The following is a 16,809-nucleotide window of genomic DNA, read 5'->3' as shown; positions in this document are numbered from 1 at the left end:
GAGCTACATAAATATGTAATATTACTTTACTGAAGCGTAACCAAAAGACTTACTGGGGTGAGATAATCTTGTGAATCAGCTTTCTTTGAAAGAACTAAACAAGATAAAGGCTCTTGTTACTGTCTTTATCTTTTAACCTTTAACCAGGTTTTGTCATGGTTTGGGTTTTGGGTTTTGTTGCTTCCTGTTTTTATTTTGGTTGTCTTGTTGTGACCTTCCATTTCCTGTCTTTGTCCTCTTCCGGTATTTTTTGATTGCCCCTTTCTTCTGCCTTCTCTGTTCTCCAGTCCTGTTTCGCTTCAAATTCAAAATATAATATTCCACACCAAGAGAAGCTCCTCTCTCCCACAGAAAACACTGCTCCTGAAATGCCTCATCAGTAGCCCCACCTTTAATTTTGTGACTTTGTGACATCACACTTCGTAATTAATGCTTTGCAGCTAGTTTAGCCCATAAGAATTGATTTAGCACAGCTACTCTGTTGTTAACAGTGCTAGGTCAGGTGTGTGTGAGCTGACCAATCAGAAGAGCCTGGATGTACCTGTGGGTGGGTCTTAAGGAGACCGGCGCTAAAACAGAGCATTTCAGACGGAGGGGGGAATATAGTGCGGCAGCACTGGACGGTATGATAAAACTGATGTGTTTTGAGCATTAAATCATGTTCTAGTAGTAACCTAAAATAAACATATGAACCTAAAAGTAAACATGATATGTCTCCTTTAAGAAAATTTAGGAGTTTTAGTGTTCATAATGACACTAAATGGATCCCCACAACTTCACCTGCCTCCCACGCTCTAAATATCCTTTACTCACATCAATGTGTCCTCTTCCCCCCCTTTGTTTTCCAACATCACCTCTGCTCTCATCTTCCCCATCATCACAGTCCTATCTTTGGCACATTAACTAATGTGCGTAGAGGGAGCACACGCGGTGCCCAGCGGGCCTCCGCATGTAATCAAGGAGCACCAGAGATCAATTTTATAACGCCTAATTAATTCCCTAGAATTCATTTTAGTTCATATTACTCCTTCCGCCGGCGATTTCATCAGTACGCAGTGTATGCCCGGCAGCTCGGGATAAACATGCACACACACAAACACACACGACTGTTGCAGCATGTATAGAAGGGGCTAGTATGGCGCCATGATAGTCCCTTTTTGTTTTGAGTGTCGGAATATTCATGTGGCGTTTGTAAACAGTGATACAGTGTTAGGGTGATTTGATCTGATGGGTTACGGCTCTTTTGCAAACAGTAATGAGATTCTATTTTGAATCATTTCTAGCTGTAATATTTTCTTTCTGTATAGGTTGCTTTGGAGAACATTTTATAATAACTGCTTGTGAGTCTCTTCAGGGATCTTGATATTAAAAATTCCAAGAGCCACTGCATTATGTATACTTGATAAATGTTGATTTAATGACTAAGATTTATTTCATCATTCACATTATTTATTTCCAGTGTTATTGTTTTATCTTCTACTGCAGAGAATACAGGTGCATAGCATCATAACTGTGAGTGATGTAACATAATGTAGCCGTCCATGTCTGTAGTTTTCGCTTTTCGTGCTCTACAGCGCATTTTGCCACATTGACTGTGTGTGTGTTCCCTTTTATTTTAATATGGAATAAATAGTATCTTTGTTAGAAGAAAAGTTAGAGATTTGGGGAACTATGTGTGATTTCTTTCTTGCTGAGAGTTATATGAGAAGGTTGATACCACTTAATACCAAGCTACAACCAGCAGCTGGGTAGCTTACTTTAGCTTAAAGGCCAGAAGCAGGGGGATAAAGGCTCGCAGCTTTCTAAGAGTCCTGTGGAGGTGGCGAGGGAACAAGTGGCGACTCCAGGCCCAGGAACAGTCTGTCACATAGACACGGTAAACAGTTAAACATGAACAAAAAAAGACAAGTTTATTTGTGAGCTTTTGAGGTGCTGGTAGTGGATTTTTGTTAGCTTTGATAGACCCAGGCAAGCTGGTGTTCCCCAGTCTTTATGATTCATGTTCGCTCATGTTGGCTACAAATGTTGGGATTCTCTTTGAATGTGAGCAAAATAACATTTGGAGACTAGTATGAGACTCTTTGCACATTTTTTACAGTGTGTAAACCTCCCTCCCCCCTGCAACAAGGCTCCCCAGGGCTTGTTGCTGCAAATAGACAATGTGTTCAGTGTAATTTATCTGTCTAAATCCGGGTTTTAAAAGAAATTATTCAGCTCGTGTGCCGCTAATGCTGCTGCTGCTGCATTGACCTCAAGCCAGCCGTGATGATAAAACACACATGTGATCGCTGAAATCCATGGGCTCAGTATTTGAGTCTTCTTTTATGTTTTCCTATGCCTTGCTGCCTTGCTCTCTTGTCCAAAATGTCAGCTGGACATGTTAGAAAAGCTCTTGATCACACTTGTGAGCAGATGGGATGTGAACAGAAAGAATCAAGGAATGCTAGAAAGGATGAAGAGAAGATGAAGAAGAAAGAGGGAAAGCAAGAAGGACAGAGGCAGCATCTTGGGGTTATCAGTGCTGTACCCACTGGCTCAGTGTCATACTGTGTGTGTGTGTGTGTGTGTGTGTGTGTATGTGTGTGTGTGTGTGTGTGTGTGTGTCTCAACAACACATTTTAATAACCATGACTTGCCGAGGAGAGATTCCCGGTGAGAGTCAACACATGATATATCTCGTGTTTGCACCCACAGAGGCTTAAGGTGGTATCTCAGACAATCACATGGTCGCACACATACACACACACACACACACACACACTCTATGCCTCTCTTATACTTATTTTTGTAAGCGCCAATTTGTATTTTAGACCTTAAAGTCTAGACATTGTCCCCTCAGCCGACTCTACTCATGAAAGCTGCACGAGGATTAAAGCTGCATTCAGATCAGCATTACCATTGTGTCGGAAAAGCTGACTCTCCATTCATTTCAATAAGGCCAATGCATTTGCATAACCCCATTTTGTGCCTTTCATGCGTTAACATTACATTTGCGTCACAGATCTGCGCAACTGTTTTTTTTTTTCGGACAGAAATCTTGAAGCTTTGAAGAACCCGTGACCTCATATTAAAACTCGTTCCCAAAACTCGTCACCAAAATCCCATGACTCTTGAACCCATTCAGATAAATAAGTTATTCTACCCACACGTTATAAAATATTTTCAACCATTTTCCAGAGTTGAGACTTTGTTTCCGTCAGTTGGAATCCAAACACAAACTGTAGCTGTGCGATGTAAACCAAAACTGAACCATTCCATCATTATTAATATTTATGTAGCTCTTCATTACCTCAGCATACAAGATTATGCTTTCACCAATCTCCTTATGTTAACAAAACATTCTTAACTTATTTCCAATAAACCTGGATGGAGGGTTGGTCTCGTCCCAGAATACTACCCATAATCTTTTTCTGCAGATCTGGACAGATCCAGGAGTTTTTTCTAACTTTTTTAACATTGGCATTTTACGACATCATTTGTAAATTTCTCAGGGACGAATGTGTAGTTCTTCATTTAAGAATTAGGTGTTTTTAGTGGGCAGATCTCTGTCTGATGAATATAATTTGATGTGAATCCTAGATCTGGTAAAATGAAATTATGGTTAAGCAGTTATAGTCAAACAGTTTATATCCAACAAATTCATAAAACAACCTTTGATAAAACCCTTTGCTAAAAAATATTCTTCCTATGCATTGAAAAATAACTGCTTCAAAAGCTCTTTTATTCTGCTGTATAACTACCTACTTAATGAGGAGAGTTTCTTTGGTACTTACCCCAAAAAGAAAAATCTTTTTGTAGAAACATAAATTCATATAATAAAATGTAAATCTAAAAGTGATTTAGAAAAGCAATACAGTGGCCTTGCTGGTCCGTTTTCCTTCAGGGGTCATGCAGAGTGGAGCACAGCCTTTGTAAACATGCAAAGCCTGTGATGACTAAAGAATAAGGCTGGAGACATTCTATATTTTAGCTGTTGTCAACCACTTTCATGAGAAAACAAAACAAAATCAATAATGTGTCTGTCCGCCTCGCAAGACTTCCATGATCCTCCCTCTGTCTGTGCTGCTCAGCCCCATTTGATCCTACTGTATCTTTAAAACAGGTCACAACAACAACAAAAAAAAGGGTTGCCGGTTTATTAGGTAGCTAAAACTAATGCAGTCTAAAACAGCAGCACAGTGCTCAGCGTCCCTTAAAACTGTTTTTATAGAGATGTTGATTCAACATTATGGTAATTTAGTGGAGGTAGTTTATGGCGGGTTCTGCTGAGAGGTGTTTTCTAATTCAGAAGTGATTTAGTGTGTTAATGTGATGGAGAAAATATTAGAAACTCCCTCTCAGTAGAACACAATACAGTCTTAAATTACAGCCTCCAAAATGACCATAAAGTTGAATCATCGCCTCTCTAAAAAAATTGAAAATAAACATTTCCTCCCTGGTGGTTGACTTTACTGCAGAGCTCTGCACTTTAGTATAAAGCAAACCTAGCTCGAACAGAAGTAATGTGTATAGTTGTTGCGACTCTAAGAAACATGCAGGGTATATCCTTTAAGATTACGAGAAAAGGAACAAGTCTGGCCCGGTAATAGAGAACAGCTCCTTCGTTTGTCGTTGCTCTCCGAGCGTGACGGGGCCTCGGGGACGCAGACATGAATGTAAATGTACAGTATAGCGTGCGCTGCGCTCGCTCAGATCGGCTGTCACACATGAACACGTTGCGCTGCATATGTATGAACACAAACAAGAATGTACGCGATGACACATGATGGAGTAGATAGCTTTCCTGACCACACACACACAGTCATACACTTATAATTGAGTGCAGATAACGCAGGGTTTGTGAGGCTTTTTCAGAGGAACGGAGGTTGTAGATTTTCCCATCCAGAGGTTGAGAGGATGTAGAGCCACACTCAACGCACTCAATGGTAAATGCACAGGCTATGACACAGTTGTCACACAGATGAATATAAGAGATTTAAGGAGCAGGCCAGCATTATTATTGTGTTAAAAGTCTCTCCGGAGGATCTGCTGGAGGAGTATCGCCTGAATGAATAACAGGATATCGATTTTCCTGCTATTCTCGGAGTCAAGATTGTTTGTTTTGACCAACACAGATCCAGTGAACTTAAAGGTGATATGTGTAATTTTAACATCAGTGTAGAGTAATTTGGAGATGACAGCGTAATTATAGGACACAAACAAGACAATAACAGGAATCACTCCCAGGCTCTGGCAGCCTGAACATGTTCTTTTTAAAACACACTGCCGGGCCACATCTCTTCGGAAATCTGTAGAAGGGTCGAAATTGTTGTTGACTGCTGTTCTGGTGGAGCAAAAGTTCTTAGTGGTTCTTGCGATTGGAGTCGGTGGAGTAAGTGTATACCCAACAAAAAAAATCCCTCCCAATGATTTGATCAGTTTCTTTAAAACCAGCATCCTCCGCTTTACAGGAAACACATGAGATTATGGAAAAGGTGCTCTTCTTTTTAAAGTTTCATTAGAAATGATTGTAGTTATTCCATGAAATCGATCACAACGACTTATTTGCGACTAATGTAATAGAACTGATGCTACCAATCCCACTGTGAATCAACACCTCGTGGTTCAGAAAGTTAAAGATTTACACATTTAAACATTTTCTGTATTTTTCTCAGGAGCTGGTGGAACAAATTAGGGCTAAAATAAACGTTAATGCTCATATTTAACATTGAATTGAAATGTTTGCTAATTTGACATGCATATAAACTTTATATGTAGAGGAAGAGCTGTGCTGAATATAACTAGTATATATTATTTAGAGAAAATGAACAACAGGAAGACCTGCGCTGGATGTTTTCAGTTTTTTGACATTTTAAAGACTAATGATCAATAAAAAATTCAAACGGAAACATAAAACTTGCGCTGTATTGCAGTAAGGTAACCCTCATTTCATCACCATCATGATATATTTTCATCAGTGCAACTTGTGGAGCCATCAGACATTTTTTTCTTCAACAGAAAATCTCCCTTTTCAATACGACACATAGACAGATCACTAATCACTTTGGCATTCAGAGCTCATTAATCTGTTCACACTCATCACTCAGTTAGCCGCTGAGGCTATATTTGTGGCAAACACACACACAGTCACTCAATGAACCTTTACTGACAGTGTTGCTCCAATGAGTTAATCTTCCAGCAAATTTGCCCGGATCTTTGTCTAATCACACTACACGTGTGCACTGTACAGCTCCATGAATAGGAAGTCTGCATTGGTGCCATCTCGAGCAAACATTTTAGGCTGTGCAAAGACCACACATATGTACAAATATACACTTGCACACACAATCAATAAACAAAAACAATCATGGCAGCTGCTGGCATCAGAGGAGGGGGACAAGAAAGGAGAGGAGTGGGAAGCAGAAATCAATTCACGTTCACATACCTCGGGTGGGTGACTCCTCTCATCACCGCTGGTGGCTTCCTGCACTCTACCTGAATGTTTTCAAGTTGCTGGGACGACTAGGAGACCCTCGTGAGTGTGTGTGTAAGAGTGTTTGGTGGTTAAAGAGGTTTGCCTTCCCAGCCAGCACAAGTCCCGTAGCCCAGGAGGAGAGGCGTGGGTCATACACTGCTAATTGAACTGACTCAAGCTAACACCAAAAGCTCTCCAGCGGGAGTTACACGTCTGAGCTATTTCCCGGTCTTTCCCACTTCTGTGAAAGGGATTTATATGTAACATTTTGATTTTAATAAATCATACAGTTCAATCACCTCATTAGTTATGAGCCAAGAGGACTTGTAGTCTTCACTGGCCTCTGCGCTGCATTTTAAATTGGGTGCCGTGATAGATTGTGCAGGAAAGCTGCTTTAATACTTTGTAACAGACAGCAGGTGAACTACTTCGAGCCACAGACAAGCTTACTGAGTTCCTCCTAGTTTTTAGATGATGTACAAAGGAGGAGACAGCTTCATTATACTAATGATAAGAGTAAATATGCCCAAGTGGAGTAATAGCGATGATGGGAGAATGAAAAGACACTTCCAGAAGTAGAATGGTTCCTTTGTGGATGGAAACAAAAGCCAAATGCAAGCCGTTGCTTTGAGGACTCAATCTAAAAAACCTCCAGTGTCATTTTATCGAGTTCAACAGTCCTGAACTTCTCAACTTAATATTCTGAATAATGTGAATATTTCTCTAACTTCACAGGCTATTTCCTAACTCTAATCAATAACTGACTTTTACTGTATGTGTATTACTACTTTACTTAACATGAATTTAGAGGTGCAGTATGTGGTTTTTGGAAATGAATTTGAACTCAGCAAGTTTATATGTACACTATCAATAAGATAATAACACAAACTCATAAATAAAAATATCACATATAAACCGGCACATATAAACAAACCTCACCTCGGTGTGGTTGTTTGGCCCGCATCAGGGTTTGTCTGACAGCTCCACACCAGCCCAGACAAACCGCACTTACCTGGAAAACCCTTAGATAATTGTACCGACAGACACACATCTCATTCACCTTGTTTTAAAAAGAATCAGACTTTTTTATCGGCGATGACTGGCTCGATGCATTACCCATGACAGCTCCCACCGTCACGTTTATCGCGACCAGCTGAGAGACTGTGGAGATTGGAAGAATATTAGATAACTTATTTGTTTCTCCAACAGTTAACAAAAAGGGGAAAAGAGACTCTCTAAACCAGCATGTCAGCACTCCTTGTAGTCGACAACAACTCTGGTGATGAAAGTGGAGGGATGAGAGAGAACACAGTGGCGGCGCAGCGCTTCAGGGACGGGGCATGTGTGTCTGGAAAAGGATCGCTCACACGAACGGCTGCATGAATCACGCTGGAGCCTTTAGAGGGGCGCACTATAAATGTTAATGTCGCTGAAATTGTCTCAAAGTGTGCCAGTACCTGAGAGGCTCACCTGGGTAAAACTTTCTAAAAACAATTTTTTTATTTTTCGTGGAGGGAATACTAAAAAATGAGGCTTGATCACCAGATGAAAAAAGATGGAAGAAATCTGCATCAGAGGAAAAGTGGGGACGCAGAATCAAGAGCTGAATAGTAAAGTGATAGTTTCAAGAGTTTGCGGTTTAAAGTTTGTTTTGGATGTTGAGGGGGGGAAAAGGGCTTTTGGATGTTTACTCCTTTTATTTTCTATTCTCTTGTCGCCCGCTCCTCTCCTCTGAGCTTTTTCCCGGCTTCTGAGCTTGTGTGTTTACATCTTTCTGTCATTGCGTGAGGCCAATGAATAAAAGGAGGGGACGGGAGAACAGAAAAGAAGCAGAAATCACTGGGCTACAGAAGGCACTGCTCCACACCCAGCCACGTCATTAACTCAGGCCTACTGTTAACACAAGAGAAGTTGCTCCAACAACTCAGAAATATCAAATTAACCCATTATGATAATTACATTTCAGTCCCCTGCTCTTGTTAAATTGCTAAATTATTCAGCCAGTTAGGAGATTTAATGGGAAATGCAACATTTTGGAATGAATAACTCTCTCTTGCTCTTTGGTAAAAAAAAAATGAACATACATTATGTTTTCTTTTGCATTGCTCCTATCTGATCTTTCAATCATGACGATTTTATGATAATTGATTATCCCTGCACAGAAATGAGCGCTTGTCAATGCGAGCAAGCAAACTGGAGAACACATCTCACCTGGGGAAGTGACATTTTTTAGCTAATGGGTGTGTCATTTATTGGCGGCCCGGCCCGGCACACACACACACACACATCAGCAGAGTGTTAAATGGCGTGTTTTCCCCCAGGGATGCTGTTCGAGGCGGGGAAAATGTCTTTTGCTGTAGTTCAGCGAGGCATGGAGAACCTGCTCGTATGTGTGCGCCTGTTAGGACTGTGTGTCTGGCGCTCATTAATCCCCTTCCAATCGGCCATGACATGTTCATTAGCCTGCTGCCCGTTTGCATTGTTAACGCTAAGCCTCAGCCGGCACTGCAGCGCGCGTGCCAGCGTGTTTTGTTGTGTGTCGATGTGCAAGTGCAAGAAAACAAATGCCGTGAGTTGTTGGGAAGCAGAAGAAGCCAGATACATACAGAGATAAGTGCAGGAATATAAGAGACGCTTAAAGGATGAATAAGAAGAAGCCGAAGTTGTTATTAAACTCATTAAACATTAGATGGCTCGCAAAACAAGACACACACGAGCACAACAGCCTCGACCTCCCACTATGAAACGCGCAGTCACATTAGGGCACTTCATCATTCTGGGCTCATTGCTGTTTCATCTAATTTATTTTGGGTCCTTTGTTTTTTTTTTTTGGTAGTTGTTAAGCCCGGGGCGAAAGAAAAACACAGAACCTGTTTCTGTATTCACACGGTACGTTGCGGCATGTTGTTCAATGTAAGTGTGTTTGTCAGATTTTAGTCATAAAAAAATACGTAAATACACGTTTTTTGACAGCAGGCTGGCTGATTCCCCCGTTGGGCTCATGCATCACGGCCCTATTCCCCGTTGCCGTTGTGATCTTGTTTGGTTGATGCATTGGTCCTTTAAAACATCCCTGGTCTCTGCAGGATGCTGCCGCTATGTGTTATTCCCCACTGACTGTAGCGCAGCTGAAGTCAATCTTTATGTCGTGTGTGCCGCATTCGTTTTCTGCTGCAGCTGTAGTGGTCGGGCCTCTTATATACTGGATTTCTCCTTGTATATTCCACGGAGGCTATCTCTGATCGACCGATGCCAAACTGTGTGTATGAAAATGTCCTGATGCGATGTTTGTTCATCCGCGTATATTCAAGGAAAAAACACACAGCAGGACAAAGCGACCCTCAAAAGTAAAGCTGTAGATGAAAATTGATTCCACACATGTCGGCCAGCCAGCAGCCAAGGTTAGCTTAGCTTAGCATTAAAACGGAACAAAAATTATATCATCACATTATATCTCGTTTGTTTAATCTATTCGACAACTGAAGCGTCGAAACAACACTTGTGTGCCTGCCGTCCTGAAGCAGTGATTGCATCAGATTATCTGTTTCCCATATTTGTGCTAAGCTAAGCTAACAGGCTGCCATGAAAAAGCTGCAGCAAAACGTGAAACTGTCCCTTTTAATATACTTTTTGTTGTCAGTGATGAAAGTCACCTCTGCAGAATTCTGGTTTCTCGTTTGATTTAATTTAATTTCAACCGTTATTTGATATTCTCGCCGAGGGCCCCTCTAATTTGCGGTGATGTCGAGATTACTTCAAAGAAAAATACAAAAATAGAAATCAGCAAACCAAGTTATCGCCGAAAATACAATCAGACAGATCAACAAGCTCAATTACAGCAGTAATAAGGAGATGATGGATGATTATTAAGAACATTCCTTTATTTTATGAAGTCGTGTACGGTACTTAAAGAAAGAGATGTGTTATTTGTAGCCTCCGTCATTCCCTCCTTCTTTGATTTTTCTAACCTTCCTCTCCTTCCCCTAATTTGCTCCCGTCATCCCTCCTTTCTTCCTTTCGAAACTCTAATCCCTTCTCTCTTCCATCTGTTTCTTATTATGACCAAGCCTTTTCCTTACTACTGTACCTGTTTCCTCTCTTTCTTCCTTCCGAGTTTTCCCCTCCACTTGAAACCCTTTTAGGAACATCTATTACAAGTTGCAGTCTTGTTGTTTTTCTTCCTTGAAACTGTTCAAAACATCCACACCAGCGTCATGTTTAGCTCTCGCATCCTCCCGTCTTCTTCTGTAAGCTATCGGCTGAATTCAAACAAACTTTAAAGGTGCATTCTGCCAACTACTCACTCAAAGTGTGCAGATGTTGCTCTTGTTAAGTCAGTGAGAGCTTTTTGGCTTTGTATTCTCTGCTCTGTTAATCAGCTACAATTAAATTCCTGGCCGATAGCCGGAAATAAAAGTGACGGGCCCGATACATGCAGTGCATCACTACTTCCTACCTGGATTGCTATCTTCTGCTCTTCTTTCCCCCTCTATTCCTTCAGCGCTTTCATTTTCACTCACCGACAGGGCGAACTATGTAAAATATCCCTCCCTGTTCAATTTTTCTTGCTCAAAAATATTTCCCCGCTCTCGTTTTTTGCTTTTGTTTTTCTTCCACTTCAGTTCAGCCGATCCGAGGACTCTTCAAAGCCCAATTTGAGTGCGCCATGCATGGATAAGAGCCTCCTCTCCTCCTCTGCTTTTCATTTCCTTTCATATCCTCTGCCCCCTCTCGCCTCTCTCCTCTCTCTCTCTCTATCGCGCTGTCAGAGTTTTTGTGCCTTGAGTCACACGCAAGACACCGAAGGTCTTGCGAAGGTCGTCTGTCATGTGTCGCAACATTTCGCGGATGTTGTTTTCGCCTTTCACGATTCACTTTGCCTACATCCTCTGACTTGTACACCGATACACACAAACGCACACAGACAGACACACTCACCAGCAGGGTTTTGACTGCCTGAGCTGTTTGTGAAGCAAAGCAGCAGGTTGTTGAGAACTGCAAATGCCTCATTATGTAAGATGTGTTTACCAGATGCCAGTCTACAGTTTTTTTCTCTCACTCTGTCTCACTCTCTGTATGCAAATCATTATCTCTCCCGCTATTTACCTCTGTCCCTCTCTCTTTTTCCTACCTGCGTTCACATGTAACATTACATAATCCACGTTGGCCTCTATAAATCTCAATAACATCACACACATGTTCAATTGTCATGAAAAAATTAATGTATGTGCAGGGTTTTCAACATTTAGGAGAGAGGAGCGTCGACTTACAACCGTCCCCTGCAGACTTAAACAGGGATCATACTGAATTCACAAGTCGCACATTCTTGCCGTGACTTGGCAGATGAAATGGTGAACTACATATTGGACCAGTCATAGCTTGCCGTCTTACACAAGTTGCGTGACATACATACTGTAGATGATCGGTAACATGCCGGCTTATACTGTGCAGTCATGGAGGATGTCGTAAAAAAATTCAATCGGGAGCGAATTCATTTTATGAATTAATAAATATTTATCGCAGTGCTCACGTTGGATGAGAAATACGAGTCTTTGGCGATGAGGCCCAATCATTATATTTTAAGAGGAAGGGTGAAGCTGTGAGCAGTGTAGGAAGCCCGCAGATGGAGCTGAGATGCCTGTGGTGGTGGGTTAGTCTGTCAGTCAATGTACTTAAGTGTCAAAAGTATGAGCAAAGGTAAATTATACATACATTAATATGTATCTTTGTTGTATACTGTTGATTATCTGACCCAATACTCAGCATTTTTTTGTAATCAGAAACAGTGATTCCAGTAGGTGTAGTGCAATATTCCCAATTTTAAGAACATTTTGATGATTATCAGGATTATTTTGTGATTCGCAAAAATGTTGGACAGTGACAGGAAATGTTCACATCACATCGTCCCGTGCCTAATCGTGACAAACAGCTGCAAACAACAACATAAATTAGTGGACGAACCCATTATAGCCACACGACATAGAGGGGAAAAAAACAGAGGAACTAAAACAAAGGAAATTGCTAATTATAAACGACATTGACATGAGAATAATGAGCATTTATCATAGTTGAACACAGGAAGTGTGTAGTTGGCTGGCAGTGTAATTGTTTGGTATGTGTTAGATTGGTGGTCAAAATGCAGTGCCTATGAGACACTTTTAAAGAAATCATTTACTTTTAATATGTGTTAAATTAGAATACAATAAAAGTCATAAAAGGAAAACAAACTGGTGAACATGCAAGTCAGTTACATAAGAGAGAATATTGTTCTAAAGTTTCCATAGAAGCTTTAGAAAACAATATTATTTGTCATCCTGCTAACTGTAGCCCTTCCCTCCTTCCTGTCTTGTATCCAGCCCAAGCAACGCACTTCTCTGTCTTCGTCTCTGGACGTCCAGAGGCCGGTCAACCACAGCTGTGAGCCCAGCGAGGTGAGCTCGTCCCTGGGCTACGCCAGCTTTAGCACCAGCCCCCCTGCCAGCCCTCCGCTCAGCCCCAACCAGGAGGACTCTGCGGGCTCCAACGACGACTGTCAGCTCACAGGTAACTCATAAAAACAGACACGAAGGTGGAAGAGCAATTAGTGTTAAAGTGTTGGCCTGAGAGTGAACGTCAGACTGCTGAAATACACTCTACCCTGACCTCTGACGTCCCTGCGGAGGAGGATCAGCAGAAACACAAATGCCTCCTCAAGGGAAATATCACAATCTGAAAGCTCTTGCTATCAGGTCTCTTGACTTTGTCTGCTGAACCAACACAAAAGCAAAATAATTAAAGCAAGGTTCAAGGTTCATTTATTCTGCAGTCTACAATGCAGGGTTGTAGAATCTTGAACCTTGGAAATATAAATGTGTGTATATATATATTTTTTGATTACCATCACAGTTTTGGCTTTTAAAAAAATGACTGGATTTTATTCGATCAATCATCAGAATAGTTTATTTCTCTTGTGATCAACCAATCCATTAATAGACTAATCATTTCATCTCTCATCTGTTGAGCGAAGTGGATTAATTTTACACTCTATCATCCATCCTGTACTGTATGTTAGCCAGCTGGCGACTTGTGAGTGGTTGGGATTGTGTTTGGCATCTATAATGCATAAAGCAGAAATTTACTCTAAAAGTCAATATACTGAATGGAAAGGGGCCTTGTGGTGCAGTGATTTCTTCACTACAATAACCTTGCTTAGACCGTCTTCTATTTGTATTCCTGGTGTTGAAGCCTCCTCGTCACTTGTTGTTTAGAGGCGTTGTTTAAACTCTTTCTTCCTGGAAACCACATCAGCCTTTAATCCTCTTCCCCGTATCCCAGGAAATCAAAATCATATTTCTGCTCCTGTCACACTCGACACCAGAGCCAACAGGCAAACGCCTCAGAGGCTAACGACAGGTCCTAGAAAGAAGTGCTGGACTCAGTTGGACTGTGGAGGGAGTGGAGAGCACACTGTGACAACTGGGAATTTGAGATATACTTCCAAATGTGCTCGAATTTATCAAAAATACACTAAATGGCATTAGTTCTAGGATTAATTTAGAAGTTGTTCATCTCACAGTGCTGTTAGCCCAACATGTTTCAATTCATGGAGGTTGGAAACAAGCTCTAGGAATAATTCTTCAGGGTTTTGACCTTTAACAGAGCCGTGAGGGTTTGACAAATGTATGGCTGCACAAAGTGATTTATTAATGATAGACCTCTTGGTGTGTTTGCTCGGAGCGTTAGGCCATTCAGAGAATTTCATTGCCGAGCAAAAGCCTTGCAGCACCAGAAAATTGCTCCTATAAAAAGGTTGTGCTAGAAGTAGTCTCGCAGACCCCCACATCACTGGAAAAAGGTCTGGCTGCACCCAGTCTCATTCTGGTATAAAAAACACTCCCTAATTACAATCATCTTGAGCGGTGCTAAAACCAGAGGAAGCAGTGAGGGGGCGCCTGCCAAAATAGCGTTGTGGGAAACGTGTTCTGCATAATTTCCAGCAAAATAAAAGCTAACAACTTTTTTAAGCATGCAACGTTAACAACTAGGGTAGCGTTGTAGTAACTCGCCTATTTCAGCGTGTAGGTTGCTAGCTTGAAAACTAGCGTTTTGTAGGGGATTTTGAAAACCGGAACATGCCTAACACCAACAGTCTACCACATCCGGGGAGTCAGGCTACATAGTTCCCACTCTCAGGGCTAGTCCAACTACTGTAGCTATGAGCTAACAGCTAGCACACTAGCTACCCTACAGCATGTTAATACTATTCAGTCGCAATAGCCCTCAAAGTGGCTGCTATTTAGCTTTGTTGCTAATTAAATCTACACAGTTTGTTTGAGAGATGTATTTAAACCAGTAACTCTTGTCTGATAATTGTCTAAACAGAGGTTAAATAAAAAAAAGTATTATGCCACACATCTAGTAAGTACCAAAACGTCCTGCTCTATGTTCCTTCAAAGGTTAACATTGTCCAGATGATTTGCTTATTTTTTAGCTTCTCGACTGAGCATGAACACAATGTGTGAGTTAACTTTGAATCAAAAGATCAGTGATTCCATTGATTCCCGAGATAAAACCCTTTTACATTTTACTGTTCGACATGGCCTTCACAAGTACAAATATATTCAAATATGGTGGTTAAATATAGTGTTTTTCATGTTTTGCTTTTCATTTCAAAGGTTATTTTAGTCTCAAGTCTGTCTGACTGGAAATCGGGATGCAAGGATGCACTTTCAGGGGAAAACTCCACCGGATGTCTCAAAAACTAGGCTCCAAGGCATCAGCAAAAAGATGCTCACTTTTGGTCCTGAGGGGGAGACTCTCTTACTGTCAGACCAGATGAAACGCTGTTAGTTTCATCTAATGACAGCCGCCTGCTGAGTTTAAAAGTTTCTCCTCCAAAAGGAATATTCCATTTAATGAAAGAGGTGTTTTCTCTTAAGAATCTCATAATGAGGGCAGTTACGTCTGAAATCTGCACATACGCACATTTCACTACTTTTATTTATGTTCACAGAATAAAAAATGGACCATAAATACTAAATATTGCAAACATATTTAATATTCACTTGCGTTATTTTAATGCCATTGTATATTTGTCAAATACTCTGACAACATTTTGGTCCCTGTGTTCCCCCTTTACTCGTTATTATTTTGTTATGCTTAAGCAAACTAAATAGGCAAATTCTCTTTGTTTTCATGACAGAATAAACTGAATTAACAAACTGAACTTAAAGGACAACACAGTTTCAAACTGTTTTACTTTGTTTATATTTGGCGGACCCTGCCACCCTTCTAGCTTAAAACAGTGTCCTGGGACCTTATTTTCCTCTGAGAACAGCTTGTTTACTCACTTTTGCGTTATTCCCTCATTAATACTGTAAATATTAAAATTCTGATTTTGAATTTTTACAGATCTACATAGTGCACCTTTAACTAGGCCACCATTCAAGTGTCCTAAGGACCCCTACATGTCCCCATGACACAGTGGTGGCGCCTGGCTTAACCCTTTGTGTCATTTTTGCTAGTTGCCTGCTTCTTGTGTTACCATAGCGATGAGATGCCTTGTTGTCATGGCGAAGTGCTGGCCTTGGTGACAGTTTCTGGTGACGTCGTCGGGAATACTTCCTGTCCCTCACTCACCACACGCTGCTATCGCGCACCGTCAGAGGAGGCAACACAGGGGAAGTCGACCAGGCGGGAGGCATTTTCTGTGTGTGTGTGTGTGTGTGTGTGTGTGTGTGTATGTGTGTGTGTGTGTGTGTTTGTGTGTGTGTGTCTGTCTGTGTGTGTGTCTGTTTCATCCAAGCAGTTCAGAAGCCCAGCTGGACTTTGATCTGTGTAGTGCCTCGGACGAAAAAGCACTCATTAGCAATCCACAGGTGCATGCACACACACACATGCACAGATGAATACTGAATGAGACATCTTCATCTTCTATTCTCACTGAAGCATAGCCACGGTCTTTATGTAACAAGAGTTTGTTATTTCCCTGTTGAACCTTCATATGATTCTCGGCCCCGACACTGATGTCTAACTGATATCTTCTGAGGACAAAGACTTAGCAGCGATGCTTGATCGCAGCGTTGAAAAAGCTGGATTTATTTATTTTATATCAAAGTAGTTTTTGTGAATGTTAAATTGTGAGTGCGTCAAAGTTTCATGACTAAGAAGTTGCTTTAATGTTGATTCCAGCCACTAGTTCTCACATGTTCGGTTTGATTACTAGGGATGATATCAGCATGATTTTATTAAAAAACAAGTATAATGATACCACTGAATAAAAGAGGGACATTTCTGATAATGACAGAAAATGAGCTGCTTGTCCGAGCTCAGAGGTGCAGACAGGCTGCTAAACGTAGCACAACAGCTGCTTTGCT

The 16,809-nt window shown here is 41.2% G+C and overlaps 1 protein-coding gene across 5 annotated transcripts in view; it reads left to right on the top strand.

Annotated features, from left to right (window-relative positions):
• anks1b (ankyrin repeat and sterile alpha motif domain containing 1B) overlaps positions 1 to 16,809 on the top strand; it is a 242,117-nt gene that overhangs the window by 141,837 nt on the left and 83,471 nt on the right. For all 5 annotated transcript variants that reach the window (XM_030439329.1, XM_030439332.1, XM_030439330.1 and 2 more), the window contains one exon: positions 12,811 to 12,997. In XM_030439329.1, coding sequence (XP_030295189.1) covers positions 12,811 to 12,997 — 187 coding nt within the window. The remainder of the gene's footprint in view (positions 1 to 12,810; positions 12,998 to 16,809) is intronic.

This window comes from Sparus aurata, chromosome 14, assembly GCF_900880675.1.
Source record: "Sparus aurata chromosome 14, fSpaAur1.1, whole genome shotgun sequence".
In the NCBI taxonomy this organism is placed as follows: Eukaryota; Metazoa; Chordata; class Actinopteri; order Spariformes; family Sparidae; genus Sparus; species Sparus aurata.
The sequence above is the reverse complement of the archived record's forward strand: the minus strand, read 5'-3'. Positions and strand labels throughout refer to the sequence as shown.